The 23,876-nt window shown below is 44.5% G+C and overlaps 1 protein-coding gene across 4 annotated transcripts in view; it reads left to right on the forward strand.

Moving 5' to 3' along the window:
- SETD5 (SET domain containing 5) overlaps window positions 1–23,876 on the forward strand; it is a 60,737-nt gene that overhangs the window by 8,024 nt on the left and 28,837 nt on the right. For 2 of the 4 annotated variants that reach the window (XR_014886250.1, XM_085235402.1), the window contains exons 2-8: window positions 13,778–13,952; window positions 17,451–17,556; window positions 18,381–18,592; window positions 18,914–18,972; window positions 19,350–19,537; window positions 20,516–20,554; window positions 22,082–22,324. Coding sequence is in view for 3 of the 4 variants with exons in the window: in XM_085235402.1 (XP_085091528.1) it covers window positions 13,882–13,952; window positions 17,451–17,556; window positions 18,381–18,592; window positions 18,914–18,972; window positions 19,350–19,537; window positions 20,516–20,554; window positions 22,082–22,324 (918 nt within the window). In the remaining variant the exon portion in view is untranslated. Of the gene's footprint in view, window positions 1–13,777; window positions 13,953–16,269; window positions 16,435–17,450; window positions 17,557–18,358; window positions 18,593–18,913; window positions 18,973–19,349; window positions 19,538–20,515; window positions 20,555–22,081; window positions 22,325–23,876 lie in introns of those variants that run through there. The other 2 variants (XM_085235404.1, XM_085235403.1) reach the window with 2 other exon arrangements.

Here is a 23,876-nt window from a genome sequence, read left to right on the forward strand (position 1 = left end):
ACAGCCTGGGTCGGAGGGTGATAGGGTGGGTGCAGAGAGCTCATGTGCAGTGGCACAAGTCTGTCATTTAGCAGTCTCTTCAGCCGTTGCAGGTTCAGAATGCCCTTCGTGAAAATCTCATAGGAGAGCATGCACTGAAATCTGCTGTCACTGGTTTGCTCTTTCTTTGGTGGAGATTGGGACTGTTAGCTTGAAACTGTGGTCAGCAGAAATTCAGCGAATTGCAGGTGGGGAGAAAGGTACCTGGCAGGAGTGGGAGGAATGGAATGGCTGGGCCAGGTGTTGGCACTGCTCCTCTGGTTCTCACAGAGCTGCAGGGAAATGCAACAGGGATCCTTTTGGAAGTACTGGGGCTGAGCATCCCTTTTCTGCAGTATTGCCCAGAGGAGATGCATGGGGTGATTTCAGAGCAAACAGCTGTGAGCAAAACTTGCAGCTTTTTGTTGCACTTGTAGTGTCAGAGTTTAAGGCTTCCCTACTTTCTGTGAGTGATAGCAAAGCAGGCTGCTCCCACGAGAGTCACTGTGTTGGGGCAACATTTTGATGGAATTCTGATGCTTTCACTTTTACTTGCCAAGAAGGTTGTGAGGGAGGAAATAAACGGCCTTGACATATATTTGAAACATGATGGAAACTTTTCTGTGTTCTGTAAAACAAAATTACCTGGGTTGTTAGGAAGGATGGTTTTACTGAAATAGCTTGTGGGTTTAAAAAGTAAAAATTGGTCTCTTGAACAATGGGAATTGCTCTGAAGTTGTGTTAGCGTTCAGAAGGTATAATTCAGCTTAGGTTAAGATCTGTGCAGTTAAACTGCTGATCTCTGTTTGTTGGGATGATGCCTGTTCTCCTGGATGCTCATCAGCCTGCGGGGGCTGAGAGCGAACAAGCGAGGCGGCCATGGCAGGCAGTGGGGCAGTTGTCTCACCCACGCCAGGTCACAGAATCAAAGAACAGCTTAGCTTCTGAGAGGGGGACCTTAAAGATCATTCAGCTCCAACCCTGTGTTGTGGGCAGGGCTGCCAGCCACGAGCTCAGGCTGCCCAGGGCCCCATGCAGCCTGGCCTGCATCACCTCCAGGTTGGTGCTCTGCAGGTTCTGCACGTCCCTTTTGTGTCTTTCAGCAGTGCAGCAGAGCAGTACTGATGTTAATAGCTGTGGTGGGAGTGCATTGTGTAGTGGACACAGGTGAGAAAATAATCTGAATTGTTGCTGGGGAAGCCTTGTAATATGAGCCATGGCATTTTTCCTGCTTATTTTCACCAGCATTGTAATGCTTCGAGATAGTTCAACTTAAGAACAATGTTGGTAATGATTTGTGTCTATCTGGATTGATAAACTATGTGAAGGGGGCTTCAGAGTGTCTTTGACAAGCTGTTTTTGGATGCTTCTGCATTATTTGGGCAGATAACTCTGTGCTGTGTTCCTGCTGTGCTGAACTCATTCTCCTATCCAACTGTTACCCGGCTGAGGTCTTGACAGTTCTCAGTTTTTCCATAATGACAAATTAAATTAGCCCCAAGATGACTGCTGCATGTGAAATTCCTCTTGGTTAAAGCTTGCTGGCCTGAATTCTCTGGCTGTTTATGTTTTTTTTCCTTGGGTGTATTCAGCATCTTGTGCTTGAAAAGGAACAGAGAAAAGATGCAGATGAGGAGATGCTGGTGTTGAAGGTACAGGGAAGAGAAAACAGCTTTCTTCTAGAAGAGAATCTGTCCAGCTGTGAGTTACTCATCTTCGGTCTTGTACGGAATGCATCCAATCTAAATAGCTGAGCATCTCCCTCCTGAATGCGGCAAACCAGCATCTTTTACGCTTCTGTGAAGCTGTACCAGGCGCAACCCATCTTAGGAGCGCCTTCATACTCATGAACCTGCAGCATCCATCATTCTGTCAAGCCTCATTTACTCACGTGATGGGATTTTTTTTTTTTTCTTCTGTTCCACAGTTTTCCAGGTTTAAAGAGGTTCCTTGCTGTTGGCAGAGAGTACGGCACTGAGCATCCAAGACAGGAGTGAGAGCGGAGAATGTAATGCAAGAACAAGAGTGACTCCTGAGTGAGACATGAGGTTTTGTTCCTCTTGGTCAGGGCCAAAAATTGGAGCTTAGGGAAGAATGTAAGGTGAGAAGATTGCAGGATCTTGGCTGAGATCTCTAATTTCAGTGTAGTAGTTCATGCTGTTTTACTAAACACAGCCCTGATTGTAGTTGTTTTAATTTCACGTTGCTGTTCTTTAAGGAAAGGGGAACAACTTGACCGTTGTGACTTACTTTTGGTTTGGTGGTTGTTTTTTTTTTTCATATGGATAAGTGTATGTCTGCATTAATCCTTTGTATGTAATTGTGGTTTTTTGAGGGGAAAGGTAGATTCTTGTTAGTGACTGAGGCAGGAATGGGTGAGCTTTGTATTAACTGCCCTGTGGAGCTGGAGGGTATTCTGTGCTGCTGAAAGGCTGAGAGACATCCTTGTCTGAGCAGTCAAGAAAACAGATGCTGCAAGTGTGTTGGTAAATAAAAGTACTGATAAAGATAGGTGCTGGTAAGTCTTAGCACTGTGAATGTGAAAGAGAACAATTAAAATTACGTCAGTGCATTGGCTGTTAATACATGTTTTATGAAGCTGTGGGGAAGCTAACACCTTCAGCCAACATCTATTTATGCTAGGCAGAAGCAGGCTCCTTCAGAGGAGTAGTTAGAGCTGGAGCTGCACTGGGGTTGTTTGAAGCATTCTCCAAAGGCTTCTGAGAATGTGTTCAATGTAGTTTTAGTTTAAAAAAGGTTTTACACTTCTTTTTTTCCTAAAAAAAGCTACACACACATCCTGCATGCTGTGAAGATTTAATGGCTTGGGTTGATGCTGCCTTGGGATCTCTGGGCTGTGTGCAGTCTGTTACACGGTTTTAAACTTCCCCCAAAGAATTATGGTAAATCCATGTGCTGTTTTTCAGGCCGTGTTCCACAAACACAGTCTCGTTCATTTGTAAGCTGCGACGCCAAGTATAAAAGCAACTAGGTGAGATTTTCCAGTCTTCGTTAGGTGGAAAGTCAGATCATCAGAAGGTTATTTTTGGCCTTAAAATGCATATTTTTGACCTTAAAATGCACACTAGTGGCCCTGGAGAAGAAATGGGCAAAGGTCTGAGCAACTTGATCCCAATTGGCTCTGCTTTTGGGAGAGAAGGGGATTTCAGACAGCTCACCTCCAGTGGTCCCTTCCAGCCCGTGTGATGTGTGGCAGGGGGAAGCTGGGGCGGGTGTCACTGCAGGGACGTGGCTGCTGTGAGGGGGGAAGGCGGGATGCACTGCGACTAGATGTGGTTGTGTTGGGGAAACTGCATTAACAGTGGAGATCTGAAATATCTGGGATTGTAACTTTGGGAGGACACACCTAGCTTTAGAGAAGGTTGTGAGATGAAATCAGCTTTTAATTTACTGCTCTTTAGTATCTTTTTATCTGCATGGAATAAAATATTTGATAAAGCTTGCGTAAGTCACACGAGTAGGATAATGAAGTATCATTAGGGAGCTCTCAATTGTTTTTGCCACCTTTCAACGAAATGCCTGAACCCACCCAGTTGCAAGGTGGTGCATTTGTTAGCAAAACTGGAAACCCAGCCATGCATTGTGAAATGGTGTTTTGGAAAGCTGCAGCTCCAAGGCCCTTAAGGTCATCTCAGCTAACTGCCTCTACGTGCTGCTTGGGTCAGTGTTTTGTTTGAAGGGTTAATTGATTCTTGGGCACATTAAAAAAAATAAAAAAAATTAAAAAAAAATAAAACAACGAAGAGAGGAATGTCAAGGAAAAATAAATAAGTAATCCTACAAACAGTAACGTTTAGACTGATACTGATAGAATTGAATTTTGGTTTCCATGCTTCAAGAAGAATGCCAGTGTATTTGGAGAGAATTCAAAGGACAGCTGCATAAATGATCCGGGACTGGAAAATAAGCCTCATGATGTGAGGCTTAAAGGAGCTCAACTTACTCAGCTCATTGAAAAGACAATTGGGAGAGGACTTGATCTTTCTCTAAAAGGACTTTTGAGATTTGCTGGCAAAAGCATAGCAATATCAACGGAGATTGGACAAAGTCAGTCTTGAAATACAGTTTCTCAGCTATGACCATAATTAAACATTGGCACAGTTCACAGAGAAAGGGAAAGGAGCAAACGTTCATTTTAGCCATTTAAAATAGGTCCAGCTTGTTTCTTTCTGGAGGAAATATATTGTGTGCTTAAGAAAAAAACAACAAAACATTAATAGTTCTTTCCTGACACTGGTGTTTAAGATCTTTAAAGTTGGAGCAAGTTCAGATGTTCAGTCAACAACAAGGTCATGAAGTAAAGATTAATTTAGAGGAGAAATAGTTAACCTGGTGCTAGCATACTGCCTTGCATAAGACACACAACATGTGAAGGGAGCTCTGAAACTTAATGCCTTGTGGCTTGCATCTTTGGAACTCGGTTCTTTCCCATACTGTGTTGCTTCAGATGTTTAAGATATGATTAAGGCTTTCTGAAATCCTCTACAGAGAAGCACTGATGTAACTGTGTGCACTCACTGTATTCAGATGAACGTTTCTGAATTCCAGTTGACCACAGCAGAAGTCTAAATCTTTTTCATCCTTTTTTAGAAGCAACATTTAAAAAAAAAATAAATGGCACAACGATAATGTGATTACAGCTCCTCTGAAAGGCACAGCGAGCAAGCTGTCTTGGTAGGTTCGTTCTTAACGGAGGATATTCTCCGTGTCAGGTTAGCTGGATGTAGTCTGGAGGTTTATTAGTGTTTGAAACAATATTAAATAATCATCAAAAACAGTATTCTAATGGCACTTGTTTGCTGTTTTTTCGTGCCATTCAAATGAGATTTCTTCGGCAATCCTGCACCTCCCTCACTTTGTACATTCACCTGGGAAATGGGTGACTCAGTTGGGTGATGGCTCTGCATTGCACTTGTGCTTTTTATGTGTTTGTCCATTCCACCACTCCCTTGACGGCTGAGTTTCTATGTTTTCATAGATTACCTTGCCCTGGGTGCCTTTGCAGATGTGCAGGGTTTTAAAATCCCCTTGCAGGTCCTTCCCAGCTCTTCAAACCTGCTGTGTGATGCAGACTGAGCTCTCCCAGCCAGCTTGACATGCAGAGGCGGTGCAGGGCTCTCTCCTCTCTGGCATGGCTGCATTCCTGCCTCTCCTCTGCTCCAGGTCCTGCCCAGGAGCTGCTCAGCCTCCTTCCCCTTTGCTGCTGTGGACTCAGAGCAGGAAGCACTCCTGTGTCCAGGGGAAGAAGGCAGCTCAAAACCCTGTAGTTTCTTGCACGTTGAGCCTATCGATTTGTCATAGAAATGGAGCTGTTTTGTAGCTGGGAAGGAGGTTGTCTAGCAACTGCGAGTTCTCTTGCTTAAGGCTAAAGAGATAGCAAACTGCAGGAACGTGTTGGGGCACTGCGCAGTGCAAAGCAAAGGCCTCCAGCTTCGCAATCCAGCACAGCAGCCCTTGCTGCTTACCTTGTCCAGACAGCGCTGTCTGTCCCAACCTGCTGAAGCTTCTCACAGAAAGTGCCCTGCACAAAGGATTGTAAAGGATTGGCAGTGAAGAAATCTCTCCTTCCCCCATCTTCCTGCTGTGTCATCGGCCTTTTCCCCGTCACTGGGAGGCTGACAGAGGCACTGCGTCTCTTTGCCTGCAGAAGGGCTCTGGGCCTCTCCTCCGGTGTGAGCAACTCTCATGTTTCACCATGTGGCTGCACATACTTATGTGCAGTTGTAATTGCAAAAGTCATTAAGATGTTCTCGTTACACTTCTCATAATCCAGCATTGAAAAAAATCCAGTGGTTGTGGTGGCAGGTAGAATTTCATTATGGATGCGTTACAGAACCATTTCCTCAGCATCGCTTCCACACGAGCCCAACAAGTAGCTCTTTGGCAACTGTTTGATTTAAGCCCTCCTGTGTTACCACCCACCTGTACTTCATGTGGTGGGGTTGCAGTGCTGTGCGCTCCGAAGCTCTTTTCAGAGGAAGAAATTACTAATTTTTCAGCAAGCCAGCAAAACTGAAACTGTTCTAAGTAGCTTTTATCTTTATTTAGTCACAAGTTGCAGGTTGTGTCTGCTGATTTCTGGACATGTGCATTTAGCTTGAAGATGCATTCAACTCGATTATCCACTTCTCATCCCATTAACAAAAAACGGGCAAGTTGAAGAAGTGACCATGACTGGAGGCACGCTACTGCTGAGCTTTGCGTTTCTGGCTGGTGCTTTGGAACAGGTGTTGGGCGCTTTCTGAATAACAATCGCGCTTTCATCTCTGCAGTTCTGAGCAGGTTCAGCTTGGAAAAAAATTCTTAAAGAGAGTGGTGAGACACTGGCACAGGCTGCCCAAGGAGATGGTGGGGGTACCGCTCCTGGAAGTGTTCAAGAAATGTGGAGATGTGGCACTGAGGGATGTGACTTAGTGGTCGTGGACTGGATGGTCTTAGTGCTCTTTCCTAACATTAATATTTCTATGATTCTGTGACTGGCTCTGTCTGCTCACTAGTACGTCCTCAGCTGTGTGAAGTTGTCCTGCAGGAAATGTGTGAGATTTGCAGGGGAAGTGGGGGGGGCAGAAGCTCCTGGCAGATCCTGGAATGCCTCTGGGCTCCAGGCCTGGAAGGGCAGCAGTCAGGTTTTCCTACTGAGACCTCCCTGACAGAGGCATGATGTGGGCCCCAGCACTGGAAGATTGTGGAAATCTCTCCTGAGCTCCTTACTGTGTGAAATTCACTTGCTTTTAGTGCGTCTCAGTGATTACGTAGCTTAATTACCAACTGGATTTGACCGTCTCTCTGTGTGTAGTGCAGGCTGCCAATCTTCCTGTGGCCGAGTTTCCCACTCAAAGCACGTTAGACAAATTGCTGTTTGTTAGAGCACGGCAAACGAGCGTTACATAAGCCTCGAATAACTTCCTTCCAGTTCAGGGGAAAAACGTATTTGCATGATCTCAGGGCCAGGTGCAATGCTGCAGGTCTGGAGGAGGGCCATGGAGTCTGCTTGGAGTGCTGGAGCTCCTGTGCTCTGAAGGCAGGCTGAGGGAGCTGGGCTTCTGCAGCTGGGAGAAGAGAATGCTGCGGGGAGACCTCATTGTGGCCTTCCAGCACCTGAAGGGAGCTTACAAGCGGGAGGGGGACCGGCTTCTTACAGGGACACAGAGTGACAGGACAATGGGGAATGGCTTTAAAATAGAAGAAGGGAGGTTCAGGTTAGTTGTTAGGGAGAAATTCTGTACTCAGAGGGCGGTGAGGCAGTGGCACAGCTGCCCAGAGCTGTGGGTGCCCATCCCTGGAGGTGCTCAAGGCCATGGATGGGGCCCTGGGCAGCCTGAGCTGGTGGGGGCAGCCAGCCCACGGCACGGGGTTGGAGCTCTGTGGTAAAGACCCATGAAGATCCCCTCCAATGAAACCATTCTATGATTGAATGAAACTCTGGCTGTGGAGAGGAGCTGGGAGGATGCGTGGTGATGAGGGTGGGAGGGAGGAGGCTCAGATTTGGACTTGTAATGGAGAGTGGGGCTGACCAGGATTGTGCAGGAGCTCCTTGGGGCCTGTGTGATGCAGCTGTGGTGCTGTGCTCGTCTGCTGAGACTGGGAGTTCAGCTTCTCCTCCAGTTTGTAGAATAAACTGATTTTCCAGGCTCTTAAAACACCCTTTTACACCTTTCTGGATATTGTAGTGTCCTATTTCCTGCCTGAAACCACCGCAGGAGCGAGAGGTGACGCTGCGAAATGGAGGATTCCCAGGGAGTGCAGGCAGACTGAGGCTCAGCGCTGGGATCCTCAGGCTGCGCTGCCATCTGCCTTGCTGTGAATAGTTTGCTCTGGCGCAGCCCCTGTTCCTCAGTGTTGCATCATCTCTGGGAGAAAGGCCAGGCCCGGAGCCCCAGCACAAAGGCTTTCTGAAGGCGATGAAGCTTGTTCTGTGTGCGAAGCGCTGCGCTCCTTCCTGTCGTCCTTTCCACGGCATTCCTGAAGCGGCCCGGCTCTGGGAACCCCGCAGTAAATCGTCGCTTTATCCCCCAGCTTCCTGCACACCTGGCTGATGCAACGTCTGCGCCGAGCCCGGCTGCGGGCTGCTCTGGAGCCGTTTTGTTCAGCCTGGCAGGGAGTGGCCGGGCAGGCAGCCGGCATCACGTGGCGGCCTTAAATAGATGTATAAAGGACGTACAGCCAGACTTGCGAAGCAGAGAGCATTTAGTGGGATTACGGGGGAATCTTTTCCAATTCTGGGACGGGAGGCTGCAATCCTACTCCTTGGCAACTCGTTTGTGGTCAGCCCGCCACTGGTTGCAGCTTCTGGCCTCTGCTGCCTGCCAGTAAATTCTGCTGATCCTCCTCCTATATTCGGCGACTTCCCGTGGCTGCGGGGACTGGCCGGATTCTCGTGGGAACTGTAATTCCCTCAGCTTGGACTCGATCCTAGTTATTGCCCTTTATTGCTCTCTTTCCCTCTGACCTTGCATGTGGTATAGGATTTTCTCTCAAATCCCTTCATAACACAATTTCAAGGTCTACAGCTCTTTATCTACGAGGGGGGTCCGACAGCCTTTTTAATTTAGGCTGTTTGTCTGCTTACACCACTGAATCGTTCACGTGCTTGCTATTATATTCTCAAGCAACAAAATCTGGAACAAAGAAACCTTCTGGCCTGCTACAGTTAAACCGATGTCACTTACATTATTTAAATTAACCTTATTTTAGCCATAGCCATTTTCTGGCTTTGACAGGCCTCGTAAGTTCACTCTTAAAGAGTAGGACTTGTATGGACAAGGTGTGGCAGGCAGCTGTGGGGCTTTCCGTATTACCATTCCTTGTTGCCTGCTCTGCCCTGTTGCAGGAATTTATTGCCCTTATAACCATATTTTACCTGCTTCTGCTCCTACTCCCCTTGGGGGAGTTCTTGGCGCCAGTGGTGCTCAATGAGACATGGCGGCATTTCCTTCCTGCCAGCCGTTTTGGCAAAGGCTTAGAGGAGACAGTCACAGTAGTCACTGCCACAGCTGGATTCACTGGAGGTTACTTGTCAAGCCCTTACATGCAAAATATCAATTCTGATCTGTTCTGTTTGCATTTTGTTATTTTTCTGTGATACACAGACGTTTGCCTGTTCTGCTTTACCCCGTGGGAAGAGAGAGCACAACCTCAGACTATGGAACCAGCACAGCAATTAGGCCGTGTTCCTCTTGTCATAGTGCTCTTCCCCTGATGCTGGCCCAAATGAGATATTTGTAGAACTGAAAGAGATTTTTTCCCGTTTTCTATATAATTTCTGTGAGGTTTTATGTATAATATACTTTCTTTTCATCATGTATTGCTGTTTCCTCTAAGGGAAGAATAGAAAATAAAAGTATTTTCAGGGGTTCATCTTGAATTCATTTTTGAAAACATTTCAGTATTTGAAGAGTTTGTCATCTTCAGCAATGACTTGGTATGTCATGGGGTGCAGCCAATGTTATTCACTGTTTTAATCACAGAAATGCCATGAAATATTTCTTCTGCCTCTTGAGGTTTTTTTTAACTTCTTCACTGTTACCACACAATATATTTTTTTCAGTTTTATTTTGATTATTAACATTTTTGAGGTTCTAGCATTTCATGGAGTCTGCTAGATTTCCAATGCATCTTCTGGTGAAGTTTTCTTAAAACAAAAGACTTGCTCATTTTACAGCCCTTAAAGTCAGGAGGACTTTGCTGTCAAGTTCTCTGCTGCGATGGCCCTTCTCCCTCTGCGCTGAGGTTGTTCTTTTAGAACATCACCTCTGTGCAAAGGCAGACAGGTCTGTGCCCACCAGTGTGGGGCACAGGCAGGTGCCTGGTGTCTGCCTGCCATCTTGTGTAAATCCACCTTCACATTGTTTGGTCACCGCAGGTTGCTGCTACTCTGTAATTTGCTTCCGCCTTTCTAATTTGGTACACGTTTGTTAATAGAATTATCCTTCTGTGTGACTCTTTAACCACTTTCAAATCAGCATAAATTAAACTTTCCAGTAGCGTTTTACGATGGCAGGGAGGTGTTCTGTGAAAACCCAAACAAACCTGGTCTGACACCTCCACCTCAGTGCACTGGGCTGTAAGGAATGCAGTTGGCTTGTCATGCAGAAGGTATTTCTGGAAGCGAAGTCTTGCCTACTGATCCTTTATCTCTTACTACATTTTTCTTCTATTTCTTATCATATAACTTGAAGCCATCAATGATTCCAAAAGAAAAGCACAAACTATTTTTTTTCTTTGTCTGCAGAACAAAGAGGTTTTGCATAACTTCTCGACTGCTGCTTCAGCAACAAAGTTTTGAGGTTATTCATTCTGCTTTCCTGAGGAATCTCCCTGGCCCCAGGTCAGCTGCTGAGAGCACTTGACTATGCATTTTGTAATTTCTTTGATAGTTTAATTTCTTTCAGTTGTTCACTGTCATCATCAGCAGTCCCTTAGGGTGTAGTTTGCAGATGAGGTTAACTAATACCGATGTTTTCTGAGCCAGATAAACTGATGGAATCCCATGGATGGATGAAAATTGCCATACAGTATCTTAAACCTGGTTTAAGTGATTTAAATAAAAATATTTTTAGTTTCCAGCTTCTTACTGAGTTGTATCAAAATCAATTTAGCTTGCTTGTACCTCAGTTTTAAATGTAGCTGACGTGACCTGAGCTGAACTGCTTTATCACACTGACTTTAGCTAAGTAGGTGTATTTGTAGACACATGTTGAGATACCTAAGTGAAGCATTGGAAGCTGCTTTAAGTATGGTGGGAATTCTCGGTATGATTTCCTATGTTCTATGGAACAGCCTGACTGATGCGTTAGCCTGTGGGTTCTGAATGCTGTTGGGAGCCACCTGTGAGCTAAAGGCAGTGGTCTTACCTTTTCCCTTGACTCAGGTCTTCTGCAGCACAGCGAATGGGCTCCGGCCTCCCTGGGCTGTTGCATTTTGGCACATCCAACAATTCTGAAGTGTTTGGTGCACGTTAGTGCTTCATTATGGTTCTCCAAATCCCAGAGAATAGGCTGAACTCTGAAATAAACTTATGCATAGGAGCATTTCTTTTTGCACGTTGATAGCAAAATATAAAAGGTGAGAATCTTAAGAAAATGATGATAAATCTTTAACCATTGTACTGAATTTGCCAGTAACCTGATAATCGTAGTGTATATATACGTAACTAGTCATGGATACTTGTGTTGCCCATTACTTTGATTATTATACGTGAGGACTGAGTCCTGTCAGACCCTGCAGGACGGATGGGTTGCAGCCTCCCTCTGTCAGGCAGCTCTCGGGTGATGCATGGTACTCCAGTAATGGTAAATGCTCCTGACAGTGCTTTTGCTTTTGCTTTTTTTTGAAACTGGGATCATCTTCCCTCCCTGCTTAGTGAACCCGGCTAGTGCTCCGAGCAGAGCTAAGCATTTGCTTTGGTAGACTGAGGCACAGTTCAGGTAAAGCAGAAGAAATAGGAGTTAAATGACTTATAGATCTGCCTGTTCTGCCTCTGTGTAGGTGTCTTCATGGAACAGCATGTCTGAACTTCTGGGAATTTGATGCATTTTTTTGAGCTAAATGTCTTAAACTGGCAAAAAGCCTTGATCTGATTCTGTTTGCACTGAAGGTGCTTGCCCTTCTGTATCTGCCATTGACATGAGGTTTGTAGGTGTGCTGGGAAGAACAGGCAGTGCTTGCTGGGATTCAGGCGGACTGCTCTCGTACTTGGGTGTCACCAGGTGACGTGATGTTTGGAAAGAAGACCTTCTCAACGTGGTAACTGAATCACTTAACGTTCATGTTAGATGACCATAGATTTTTCAACAGCAGCCCTTCCGCAGTGCCAGTAATGAGAAAAGTTTCCAGCAGTAAATTTTCTGTGTCTGTTTGATTTGTAACATGGAGGGCAGTGTTTGTGGAAGTGAGCCAATGCAATGCTTCTGCTGTTGCATCCTAAACAGTTTCGAAAATTAAATTTACTGTTAGAGCAGGTGTTACCTAACCTTCGCTTGGCCAGCTCAGATTTATTGCAGTCCTTTCTGTCGATACAGAATGTTACCTGAAATAATGGAATAGCGTATATTTACATTTAGCCAAGGCAGTTGTTTGTGATTTTGGCATGAAGATGGTGAGTCCTTTAGAGTGTGACCTGTTCCAAGTGGAAATCTGGGACCGCAGAGCTGTGGCAGTGGTGCGGGTGAATGCTCATCTCAGATGTTGTGATGGCACTGGGGAGGACCAGGTGTCCTTATACTGGTATGACTGGTTAAGGAGGTAGGAGTGTAGCCTGGGAAAAATATATCTTTAATGTGTTTTTTAAACCAGTTAAGTACTATATACCTATTAAGCCATCAAAATTGCTGTTTCCATTTGATTTTGAAAAGCGTTGTATCCCACAGGAGATAGGTTTGTGCTGTGATCTGAAGTTCATCACATTTACATTAAGATACGGAGCTTTAGGAAAACTTCCAGTGGTGCTGGCGAGAACATACTGCATTTTTTTTTTCTCTTAACTGTGTATTTTAGGGGAGAGAGGTTGGGAGGAGTTTGATACTGCATGTACAGGAAACCAGCCAGTGCGGTGGGTGAATGTTTTGATCTCAGCCCCTGTTTTCTGTGCAGACTGATGTTTTGGGTGTTGCCAGAGCAAGTTTCATGAAGACCACACTGTAATCTAGCCTGAAGGTGGTGTGGTCTTGGACAGCACTTGAGATTTGTCTCAGCAATTCATTTTGAATGTTATATTGTCAGAGTTGAAAGTACACAGAAAGCAGCAGCAGCAAACAGCAAGATCTGAGTGCTGGTGGCTGTTGGGCAAGTACTGCTGGGTCAACACAAAAGCAATTGAACTGGAATTCGCCTCATCTAACCTTTTTGTTTGGTATTTCGTGTTTCTCCAATCCCCTCTTTCCCAAAAGTGGGAGTTACTGTTGCACAGAAACTGCATGCTGTTTGTTGGAGGGAGGGTTTCCAATGCAATGTGACCCAGAACTCATCCTTTACCTCTGGAGTGGCACAGTGTCCTGTGAATCTCAAGTCCAGAGACCACACCTGAAACCCTTCGGTCCTGCTGAGTCACAAGTAGGCAGGGGCTGGAATTTGTCCTCGTTACATCTTGCGCTGCTGCCAGCTGGGGATGGTCATGGCAAAGGTTGAGGGATCAATAGGGTAAAGAAACCTGTGCGATACTAAGAAGATTTTTAAAAGAGGTTCTGTGTCCTGTAAAAGGAAAGAGTACTGCAACACTGTGAAACTTGTAGCTTTTTCTTAACTTTTAGTCAGTTTTATGTGACTCTGGATTGAAGCAGGAGTCAGGCATTTCAGCAGCAGTTTCTTCTCTGGTGTCAGTGCAGAAATCGCAGTTCTGTCACAAGCGCAAGAAAAGATGAGGCACTCCTGAAAGGGCCTTTTTGTCCTTGTCCTCCTGAAGACTCAAGGACACCTGTCTGTCCCAGGTTTGAGCTGCCTCTGAGCTGTCCTGCTCTGTTTGTTCATCTCCTCACCTCCATGGGAGATCATCGCTTTGGGGCATAACAGGGAATTGCCACTTAGATACTGTTACACACCGTGTCTGAAGCTCGCTGCGTGCCTGTCATGATATCAGGAAGAGATTTCTCCTAGGAATGTGTGTGAAAAAGGAAAATGTAACCCAGAGAAGTGGCCTGCCTTTGAAGACAGAAGGGAAAGGCAGTAGAATGCGCCGCATCTCCTCTTGCAGGGTGACCTGGTGCCTGTAATGGAGGTGCAATGCTTTGTTTCTCCCCATTAGGTTTCCCCATGTCCGTGACGTGTTGGCCGAGGCTCTGCGGCTCCTCTCCGCCCTCGGAGCGGCCAGTCGCTGCCCTCTGGACTCCGTGATCCCCGACGGGCGTCATGAGCATTGCAATCCCTCTGGGAGTCACCACACCAGATACGTCCTACTCCGACATGGCTGCAGGATCGGAGTGAGTGTTACCCACGGAGGAGCAGGGGAGGGTGACTGCGGGCTGCGTGAGAGGTGAATGCAGAGATGGACTCTAAATGTGTAACACAGATGGTACTGTGGAAGTTGGTGCGTTTGCCCCATGACATGGGCATAAGGGGAGTTCTGAGAGCATGAGGCACTCGTCCCTGCTTTTTGTATCTGTTTGGCTGGTCTACGTGCAAGTACAGGCAGTAGTGCATTTGCTGTGCCTATGCTTGATGTTGGCAATGTATAGGCCAGCTACTTTTCAAAAGCTTTTTTACGAGAGGTCAGTATTGGACTCTGCTAGCTCAGGTGCAGCACCAGTGCTTACATGACTGATTTCTGAAGCAGCATGGAGCTTGGCTGGAGATGTGCAACAGCATCAGCCCTGGTGGACACCTTCATGTATGTTGTTTCTATCGCTCAGCACATTCCAAGAAGTGCAGCTTGGTGGTTAGTCCTCGAGGGTTCCCGTCACAGGATTCTGCCTTAATAGAAATCAGGAAAGTTTCAAATCCTGAAAATACTGTGATCTTTTCTTAAAGCCCTTGTCATAGAACGGTGTCAACTCATATGAACACTGTTTTTGCTGGGGAGAAGAGGAAGGGCCCATGTTAATTCTGTGTGCTCCTGTTTTCCTGCATCTTTCTTTGAAGTATGGACTGTAGCATCTATTTTTCTGTGGCATTTTTTTAAAGGCTTTTTGAAGATCTGTTTCTCCCATGCATTAATTACAGGTACCTGCTGTGCAAATACCTGCATGTCAGATTGATCACTGTAGAACAGAATGCTCCTGTTTCTATTAATTTTGAGCTGTAAGAGCAGTTTTAACTGTGAGACTGCTAATGCACTTTCTCATCTGTCCTGGCACTGGCCTCACTAGGCATTCTTTGTGATCCTGCATTCTACCATAAAGTCTGTATTTTTGCAGACTGTTCCAAAGGAGGAGTTGAGCATGTAGTAAGTTGTTATCTGGAGTTGATATCTAATCCTTCACTTTTCAAGACTTAATGTTCAGTGCTGCTTGTCACCATGCATCTCCCACACTTTAAAGACTCAACATCTAGGAATTTTAAAGTAGAAGAGAATGCTAAATAGTTCACTGGTGTGCTATGTGCTTGCTTTCAGAACTGAGTGGGATATACCTATCCGTGTCCCTTGTAATATTTAAATATTAAAAGGCTGTCTATAAACCTTCTGCAAAACATTTTTCCCACTGGTTGTAAAGAATTTGTAGGTCCAACTTTGGGCTAGGCTGGAGTGCTCTGAAAAAACCTTTTCAAGATTTCTGAGTTGACTTCTTTCTCTGTTTTCTAAAAACTGGCAATGTCAGGGCTTTATTCTTCTGGCTTTGCATTCACTGCTGCTTTACTGAAAAGCGTCCCTTGCTGAGTCTGCTCAAAGCTAAGGCTGTCTTCCACTTCTCCTTTGAAATTCTACAAATTTAATGCATGATATCTGTGCTAACCGAGCTTCTTGTCTCTTACAAGGAGTTTCACAGATGTGCACTATGAAGTAAAAGAGAAGGCAAAAGAAAAACTAGCTGGTCCTGTCTTAAGGCTGAGCTTTAGCATCCCCCTCTGGCCTCTGATGCAGAGGGGAGGTGAAAGTGCTGAAAGATGTTTGTGTTCAGTGATCTCAGAGGGTGATAAGGCTGTGGAGTACTTTTGCATATTGGAAGTTGTTGAAGCTCTTTAGAGGGTTCCTGATGAGGCAGCAAGGGCCTCAGCATTGTTGCCCCTGGACACCGTTGCACCAACAATCATGAAGTTTTATTGCTAATGACTGTGGCAGCGCTGTTGATATTCCAGGCTGGCTGCAGTTAGCAGTATGAGTGACGTGGGCAGAGGGCAGACCTGCTGTTCGGGCTCTTTTCCTTCTAATATTCAGCTGAAAGTGTAATGAAGTCATGAATGGTTTTAAATGCATAACCTGACCCTTGTTGTGCAGATGCAGCAAGGCTAGATGATGTGCCAAGTTCTACATGCTACCTTTTATTAAGAGCTATCTCTTCTTGGAGATATCACCACCTGTGTCTTCACTTTTGACTACGTAGCTGAGAGTAGCTGTATTAAAAACCAGCCCAGTTTATGGTGTTGTGCATCTAAATCCTGAGCTACAGAAGCGGGGTTTACGTAGGCAAAAGGCCTTCTTGTTTCTGCAGTTCAATAAATCATTGTTCCTTACTACTGAAAAGACAGATCCACCTGACTCCAGAATAAGCCAGAAGCCCAGGAAGTCAGTGCATTAGAGCGTGTACCGGGTTTAGTGGCAGGGTGGGGCAGACTCAGTGCTGCAGAGATTTCAAGAGCTAATAGGAAGTCCAAAGGGCACAGGGGTTAGTGCTCTTGGGTGGTGCCTAAACGCTCCCCCACGCGTGGCCAGTGGCCATTAGTCTCTGAGCACTGCCTGATTCACACTGACAGCGTAAGACCCACTGAGAATCCTGCGAGATCTCATCAGAGCGGCAGAAGTCCAAGGTAAAGTTTTCCTTTCCTGCATTTTTCTTTCCTGCTTGCTCAGCTCCCTGCTGTATTTTTTAAGAGGATTCAGCTGCTGATATGATTCGGTAATATGCTGCTGTATTCTGCTGCTTTTGATCTGTGCAGAGGTTAGCCGATATCCATCTCCTGCTTCGGGGAAGCTCCTAAGAAGCAGTGCATTGCCTTGCTGGTATTCTGTCCATAGCCTCATTATCTAATATTCCCTGCATTGAATTGCAGCTGTCCCTTCTCTTAGCAGGGTTTCTGCAGCTTTCTGCAAAGGATATACCTTTCATTTTGAGCAGTTTTTTTCACCACCATGTGGTGAAATAGTGCACTGTACCTCAGCAGCAAATTTCTTATTCAGCACATTGCACACCGTTTTGCTGTATGGAAAGAACAGGGAGTATCTGATTGGAGTGTGGCTGCTGTCTGTCCAGGTCATGAATTCAGTTGCCCCTTTGTAGCAGTAATCTTCAGCTCCCAGTGGATGCTGTCAGGACAGCTGCAGGTTTCATGCAGACATTATTGTGGGACATTGGACTCTGCTAACAATTAGTATCAGAGAGAAACAAGTGCAGATGAAGGAGAGCTGCTTAGCTGCTGTTTGAAGTAAGCTGTTACAGAGGTAACATGGCAATACTATTCAGTGCCTTTGAGACTAAACTGGCTGAGTTCAGATGTGAATGCTGAACTATACCCAACTTCCTCAACTATAAGGAAATAGAGCTTCTTACACGTTTCTTAATTGTTACTATTTCTTAAACTTCTCAGACTGAGGCAGGTTTTATGTAAGACGAGTTATCCAGGGTGGCCCTTACTGAGCTGCTTCCCTCTGTTGAAAGCAGGTTCATCCTGTACAACTTCGGCACGCATAGTGCCTGGTGAAGCACATAATACACCTTTATTTCATGAAGTTTCCTCATTCATGTGGTGAATAGAAAAGAGCTGTGAATAACTGGCGCTCAAAATGATGTTCTATTGATGGGTTTTACTTCTGGCCCTTTCTGCAGCCCAGAGTCTGTGGAAGCTAGTCCAGCTGTCAGTGAGAAGAATGTGTACTCCAGCCACGGCTATGGGGCCACCCAGAAACACAGCTATCGCGGGCTGCCTTACGCAGTGAGTACTCTCTCTGCAGTGAACCAGCTCTTTACTGTCTGCTTCGCTCTTTTTTCCTTGTTGCATAGCTTTGCCTGTTCAGCCTTAGAAGTTTTGGCTTTCTTTGTGAGGGAACACTGAGTTACAGCTGAGTTGTGCCATACATTTTGCATTTCTGTGTTTATTATTTGTGAAGACTTGCATACGTTATAGCAAGTTTTATTAGCATTCTAGGTGACATTTTTTTTAAACTGAATGAAGTGTGACTGTATATGAATATGAAGTATTTTCCTGGCAGTAATTCTGTGCCCTCTTTGGTTCATTGTACATTATTTGTGCTGTTTAAACTACACAGGTTTTCATATTGATAATTTATGAGAAATAAGGAGCAGTAAGAAAGAGTGGGAACATGGTTTGAACATGGATTGAACAGGATGTCATAGCATCTTTGAGGTTGAAAGGGGTCTTTTGAGATCACGTAGCCTAACCCCGCCCTTGCTCAGGCAGAGCATATTGCCCAGAACTGCGTCCAGTAGAGTTTGAGCATCTCAACTAACAGACTTCACGGCATCTCTGGGCAACATGTTCCAGTGTTTGACCACAGATGTCATCTCAGATTGACAGTTAATGATGAAATAGTTTAGTTGCTTGTATAGATTCTGAATTTTATTCACTGATGAATGTAATTCATGAAGAAAACCATTCACCTCTTTCAGAGCTTTACCTCCTTGGTAGATTGAGGAATTCAGATTACTTAACAACGGGTGTAAAACAATAATAACCTGGGAAGTTTCCAGACATCATATCTTCACATTAAAAGTAGTACTGCCAATACTCATTTTCAGGATCATAATTATGGAGCCCCTCCTCCTCCAACGCCACCAGCCTCTCCTCCTGTCCAGACCATTATACCTCGTGCAGAACTGAACGGCTTGCACTCACCCGATGAGGAGAACTCCGGGGACAGTGAGAGCTCCTCAGAAGGAGAATCAATTCCCACTTGGTGCCACTGCAGTGTTTCTCAAGATGGTTTCCTCCTCAAGTGTGAGAAGTGCAGGTAAGCTTTGGTGCAGTGCAGATCTTGACTGCTCTTTGTGCTGAGTTCTCAAGCCAAACTCTTTTCTTGTTTGGGCTTTGGGACGGACTTCCTTTTGCTAACTGGAGCGTTCTTTCCAGTGCTTTACCTAGTATTGACCCTCCTCCTTTGCGTTGTCAGCCTGACAAGTGTTGGTGGCACCAGGAGTGGAGATGAGGATGTTAAATCGATGTTCTTATCATCCTGGGCCCCACTGAGGGCACGCATCTTGTGACATCCTGTTGAATTTCAAGTGACTTTACTCCTACAAACCAGCTTCAATTGTGCATTCTCGTTTGGCAGAGGAATGAGCAGGGGGAAGGTGATCAGACTCCGCCGCCGGAAGCAGGACAACGTGTCAGGTAAATGAGTTTGTAATTCTGACAATAGTGACTTTTGCTTTCCTTCTACAAGACCTTTGTCTTTTGGCTGATGTAATCATCTAATTGTGATCGACACCTGCTAACGTTCTTTTCCTACCAACTGCTGGGATTTTTCTTCACCTCAGTTAGTTCGTGGGGCAATCAGATAATCTTATGAACTAAAATGTATGTTCATCAGTGCTATTCTGTATCAGAAACCCCGTTCTCAACTTGAGAGGAAAAACTGGAATGGTATAGTTTTCATGGGGAAGAACCGTGTAGAACTATTGAGTCATCTTGATGGAAGTGGTTGTAAGGTTGAGCTGCTCTCTGTGGGATGAATTATAAGGTTGCTAATGAAGCACTCCTCTCTGTAGGTGGGGACAGCAGTGCAACTGAGAGCTGGGATGAAGAACTATCTCCCTCTACAGTGCTGTACACAGCTACGCAGCACACCCCTACAAGCATCACGCTGACTGTCAACCGCGTCCGCAGAACCAAACCGAAGAAGAGGAAGAGGAGCACAGAGAAAGCTCGCACTGCTCCAAAGGCCAAAAAGATCAAGGTATGTGGAATGAGACGAGCTTGCTCTAGTTCCTATCACACGCTACGTGGAATATTTTTGAGAGCAGATTGTGAGCTTGTCAATAGACAAGCTTTTGTCTTCTCAGGAATTGCTCTTTCTGTTGTAGTAATATGACTCCTTTTATTTGTGACCTCCTAGAGTGTGTGGCTGTTTAGAATTACCTTACTCCAACTCCACCCTCATTTCCCAACACTGTCCATTCATGTTCAGAGATTGAACTCTCATATTTTCCCTTCTGCTCTATTAGGATTAGCTCTTGGAGTCTGCTTATGCCAAAAAAGCAGTCTATGAATGGAATGAAAAATGAAGTGAATGTGGCCTTTTTTAGCAGATTACGTTATACTGGGCTGCAGTGCTTCTTGGCACTGTTCTTCAGAGACAGAGATGGTGTATGTGTGGAGAACTATGTAGGTAGCAACAAAGATGTACTGAGGGATGACTTTACTGACATTTGTGAGGGTTTGGTGACTGAAAAAATTGGAATGGAAATATGCGTTCTTTCTGATCATCTACTAGTGTTACCTGATTTTCCTCAAGTTTAGGGTTCCCTTGAAGTTGTTCTGGTAGGCAGTGATTAAATAAAAGAATGGGGACATGCGTCACATATGAGTATGTTGTGGTGTATGAACTGGTTTGATTCTGTTGTTGACCCTTTCTTCTGTCAGAGCAAATGAGTTCAATCAGAACAGTATGGCTTTTGATTCTGAGATTTTATACTAAGCATGAAGCAGGACTTTTCAGCTCAGAAGTCTTGGCTGACAAGACTTGCGCTGGATTTACATGGCAGAATCTCCTGATGAATATCCATTGCTTCTTCTGTAGGTCTTTCTGTATTTCTTGTCATCTGTTGTTAAGAGTTGATCTCTTGCGTAAAATCTGCCATTCTGAAGCACTAGTTCTGAGGAAAGGTTATAAAATACTTCTTTCTTCTCTTCTCTCTCCTTGTTCCGGGGGCAGGCTTTTCGAGAGGGCTCACGAAAGTCATTGAGAATGAAGGTGAGTGGAACTGAGAAGCATCTGTGATAATACTCTTGTTGTTGTTGTTTGGTTGGTTTTTTTACCCTCTAATTTTGTGCCTCTCATTGTTTGTCTGGGGAATTTTGGACTGGTATCTATGTCAAAATAATCCCAAGCCTTTCCACACACTGCAAGCAGGCCTGCTCAAAAGGGTATCCCATGAATAACCCCTTGAACCTGGCTTTTGCTTCAGATGGCTCATCACTTCTGTAAGTTAGTATCATCCTGTTCCAAGAGATAAGACTGATTCGTGACACCTTTGAATGAGGTGTTTAAGATGCAGAACTGGTTGTGGCTGCTCTCTTGTGAGGTCACTTATCATTTGATTGCATCAAGTTAAGTGTTGGTGTCCCTAGCAGTGTTGCCTTTTTTCTCTCCACATCCTCTTACCTGGGGTGGATGGAATGGTATATTTATCTCTTTTTTGGCAATACTAATAGGTTTGATTATACAATATAAAGCATATTTGACCAAAAAAAAAAAAAAGGTACAGGAAGGAAACTTAGAACTAAATATCCCTACATACACAGAAGTTACCTTGAAGTTCCCTCAGATTCCAGTACTGTAACTGGGGGAGACTCCAAGCAGTTGACTCGGAGGAAATGGGGAGACTCTGTGGTGTGTCTGCCTAGGTGCGTACTTGTCTCCATAGCACTCGAGTGCCTGGAGAGGGTAAAAATATGTGCGATTTTTATGCTTTTAGTATGTATGATGAAAATGATCATTTTTCAGTGGTTCTGGTTACTGATATTTCAATATGTCATACAGTCTTGGTCCTAAAAGCCAGTTAAGTTTTTTACCTCTGGAATATTATTCATTGATTATTCCAATTATTGTCAAGTAAAGAATGAAGCTTTTTTTTTTTTTTTTTCTACCAGCTTCTTTTCATCTCCTCCCTTACAAGATGATATAAATGGATTACCTGATTTTACCCTCTCTTCCTTACACTGCTTAGGACTTGCAGTTTTAACATTCTGGGTATTATCTTGTGCAGTACATTCAGTTTCTTGAAACCTTGGTGACCATTTAGCCAGAAGGTTTTTTGGAAGTATTTTGGGATCAGTCAGTGCAAAGACTGAGATACAATCAGCATCATCTAGCATTATGTTGGCTGTGAGTGGGTTGACTATAAGACAAGCTTGCATGAGATTTACTTGCATTTGTGTGTTCTGTTCCTTTGCTTTTTTAATCTGCATAATTATTTTTTTCCAAAGTGACTTAAAAAGAATTCTGGCCAAATGCTGGCTTAATTTTCTTGTATGTAACAGTGCCAGATACCCATTCTCAAGAGGCCTTAGTCTGACACACAGTTCTTTATAGATTCCTGAGTGCACTGTTGAAGAATATTTTTGAAGAATGGAGATTCTGAAAAAGGTGTCATCATAACAATGCTTTCTTAACTTGGAGTATATATGCCTTTTTTGTAGTCTATTCATATACTCAGAGCACTGTGGATAGGTTTTTCCCATTGTTTGCTAGTCATTCACCTGTTGCTCTTTGGTGCAGAATTCCCCTTCTGAAGCACACGCCTTGGATGAAAACACAGCTGAAGGGTGGGAGAATCGAATACGACTCTGGACAGATCAGTATGAAGAAGCCTTTACTAACCAGTACAGCGCTGATGTACAAAACCTGTTGGAGCGTCATCTGAACTCTAATAAAGAATACGTGGGCAAAACTGCTATGCTAGACACAATCAACAAAACAGAGTTGGCCTGCAATAATACCGTTATTGGGTCCCAAATGCAGGTAAGAACTCACATGACAAAAGAAGTGGGGTGGGTGAGATCTTCTGGATGTGGGTGTTGGGGGAGCAGGAACGTAGCTGGTCGCAGGCAGGACATGGCTCCTTCTTTGAGTATAGGTTCAAGAACACTTGTATTCAGCATTATAAAATTGGGGCCTTTTGTACAGTTCTGCATAGGATTCACTGGTATTTTACTGTAGGTACTTCTGATGACCGAATGACCGAACTGGGCAGAACCAGGTCTCTCGCTTCCTAGAAATAGGAAGCTTCCTGCCTTCTAGCTGAGATTTTGTGGTTTTTTTCTTTCTGATTGATATTGTGTGTGAAACTATTTTAAAGAAGCCTTTCAACATTACTTCAGACTTTTTGAATGATTACTTGGACTCTGATAACTTTTAAATACCACATGATTACAATTGATTTTAGGGAACTGTCTGTACCTAATTCTGTCCCTTCTGAGATATGCAGTGGTTAGTGTCTTGCCAGCTTTGTGAAATGCATGTAGACAAGGAGAAATCATGAAAGGATGTTTGTGTTGTGTCTACTCACTCCTTCACTGTTCTGAGCTGATGTTTCATCTGGTTCATGAGTTGTTGAACGGAGAGGAGCATTCCCACTCAGTTCAGGTGTTGTGGGGTTTCCTTGTTTGGAAGAATTGAAGATAGGTGGAACTGAAAAACAGATATGGGGCACCTCTCCTTTAGAAGGGGAGCACAGTCAGAAACCTGAATATCAGGAATATGTTTGTGCTTGAATCATTCTTGTTTATATCAGGTGACTCACCTCTCTGTGAAGTTCGTGTGTTCCCTCCCAACTTTCCCTCTGCTTTCAGGTAGGTGAAGCACACCAGGCAGAGCACAGATATTGCCAGTAAGAGAGAGTGCAAAACAGGGACTTTAGACTCCTTCCTTCCACTCTTGCCTCTAGATCTACAGTAATAAAACATAGGAGGAGGAGGGAATAACCTTTCTGTATGGCTGTGTGAGTGGCCTTTCTAAGTGGAACAACTGTGAAAAAATATAGGGAGGGAAATGTTCTGCTTTTCTTGAAGATGTAATATTTTCTGAGTCTTACATGTAGTTTTCTAACTCATTCACATTAACTTTAGGAGAAGATCTGAAATAAATAGTAAAGCATATGCTATTTTCTTTTTGTCACCTTCACAGCGTATAGCAGGACAGATGGTTATAAAAGAGCACCATACATAAGAGTGCTTGTTCTTGCCATGCTTTCTTGCGCTTTCCTTCCCCTATACAGGTGTAGATTTTCTCACAGGGAAGAGTGACCTGCATTCCAAATCAGAAGGTTCCAAACGGAATCTATCACAAAGAAACAAAAAGATTAAGTTGCAAGTCTTCATAGTGGGCTGCAGTTACTCTAAACAAGCTGTAAGTAGGTAGCTTTCATTCCAAATGCTGGCAAAGTACAAAGCGAATTGATATCTGTGGTATCTCTTGGATACTGAGGAAGGCTGTCCTGGGCTGCCACTTGTCAGCCCTTCTGTCCTTGTTTTCCCTGCTTAGCAGATGGCTGCAAAGTGTTGTGAGGATGCTA

This window comes from Meleagris gallopavo, chromosome 14 (genome assembly GCF_905368555.1).
Source record: "Meleagris gallopavo chromosome 14, MGAL_WU_HG_1.1, whole genome shotgun sequence".
In the NCBI taxonomy this organism is placed as follows: domain Eukaryota; kingdom Metazoa; phylum Chordata; class Aves; order Galliformes; family Phasianidae; genus Meleagris; species Meleagris gallopavo.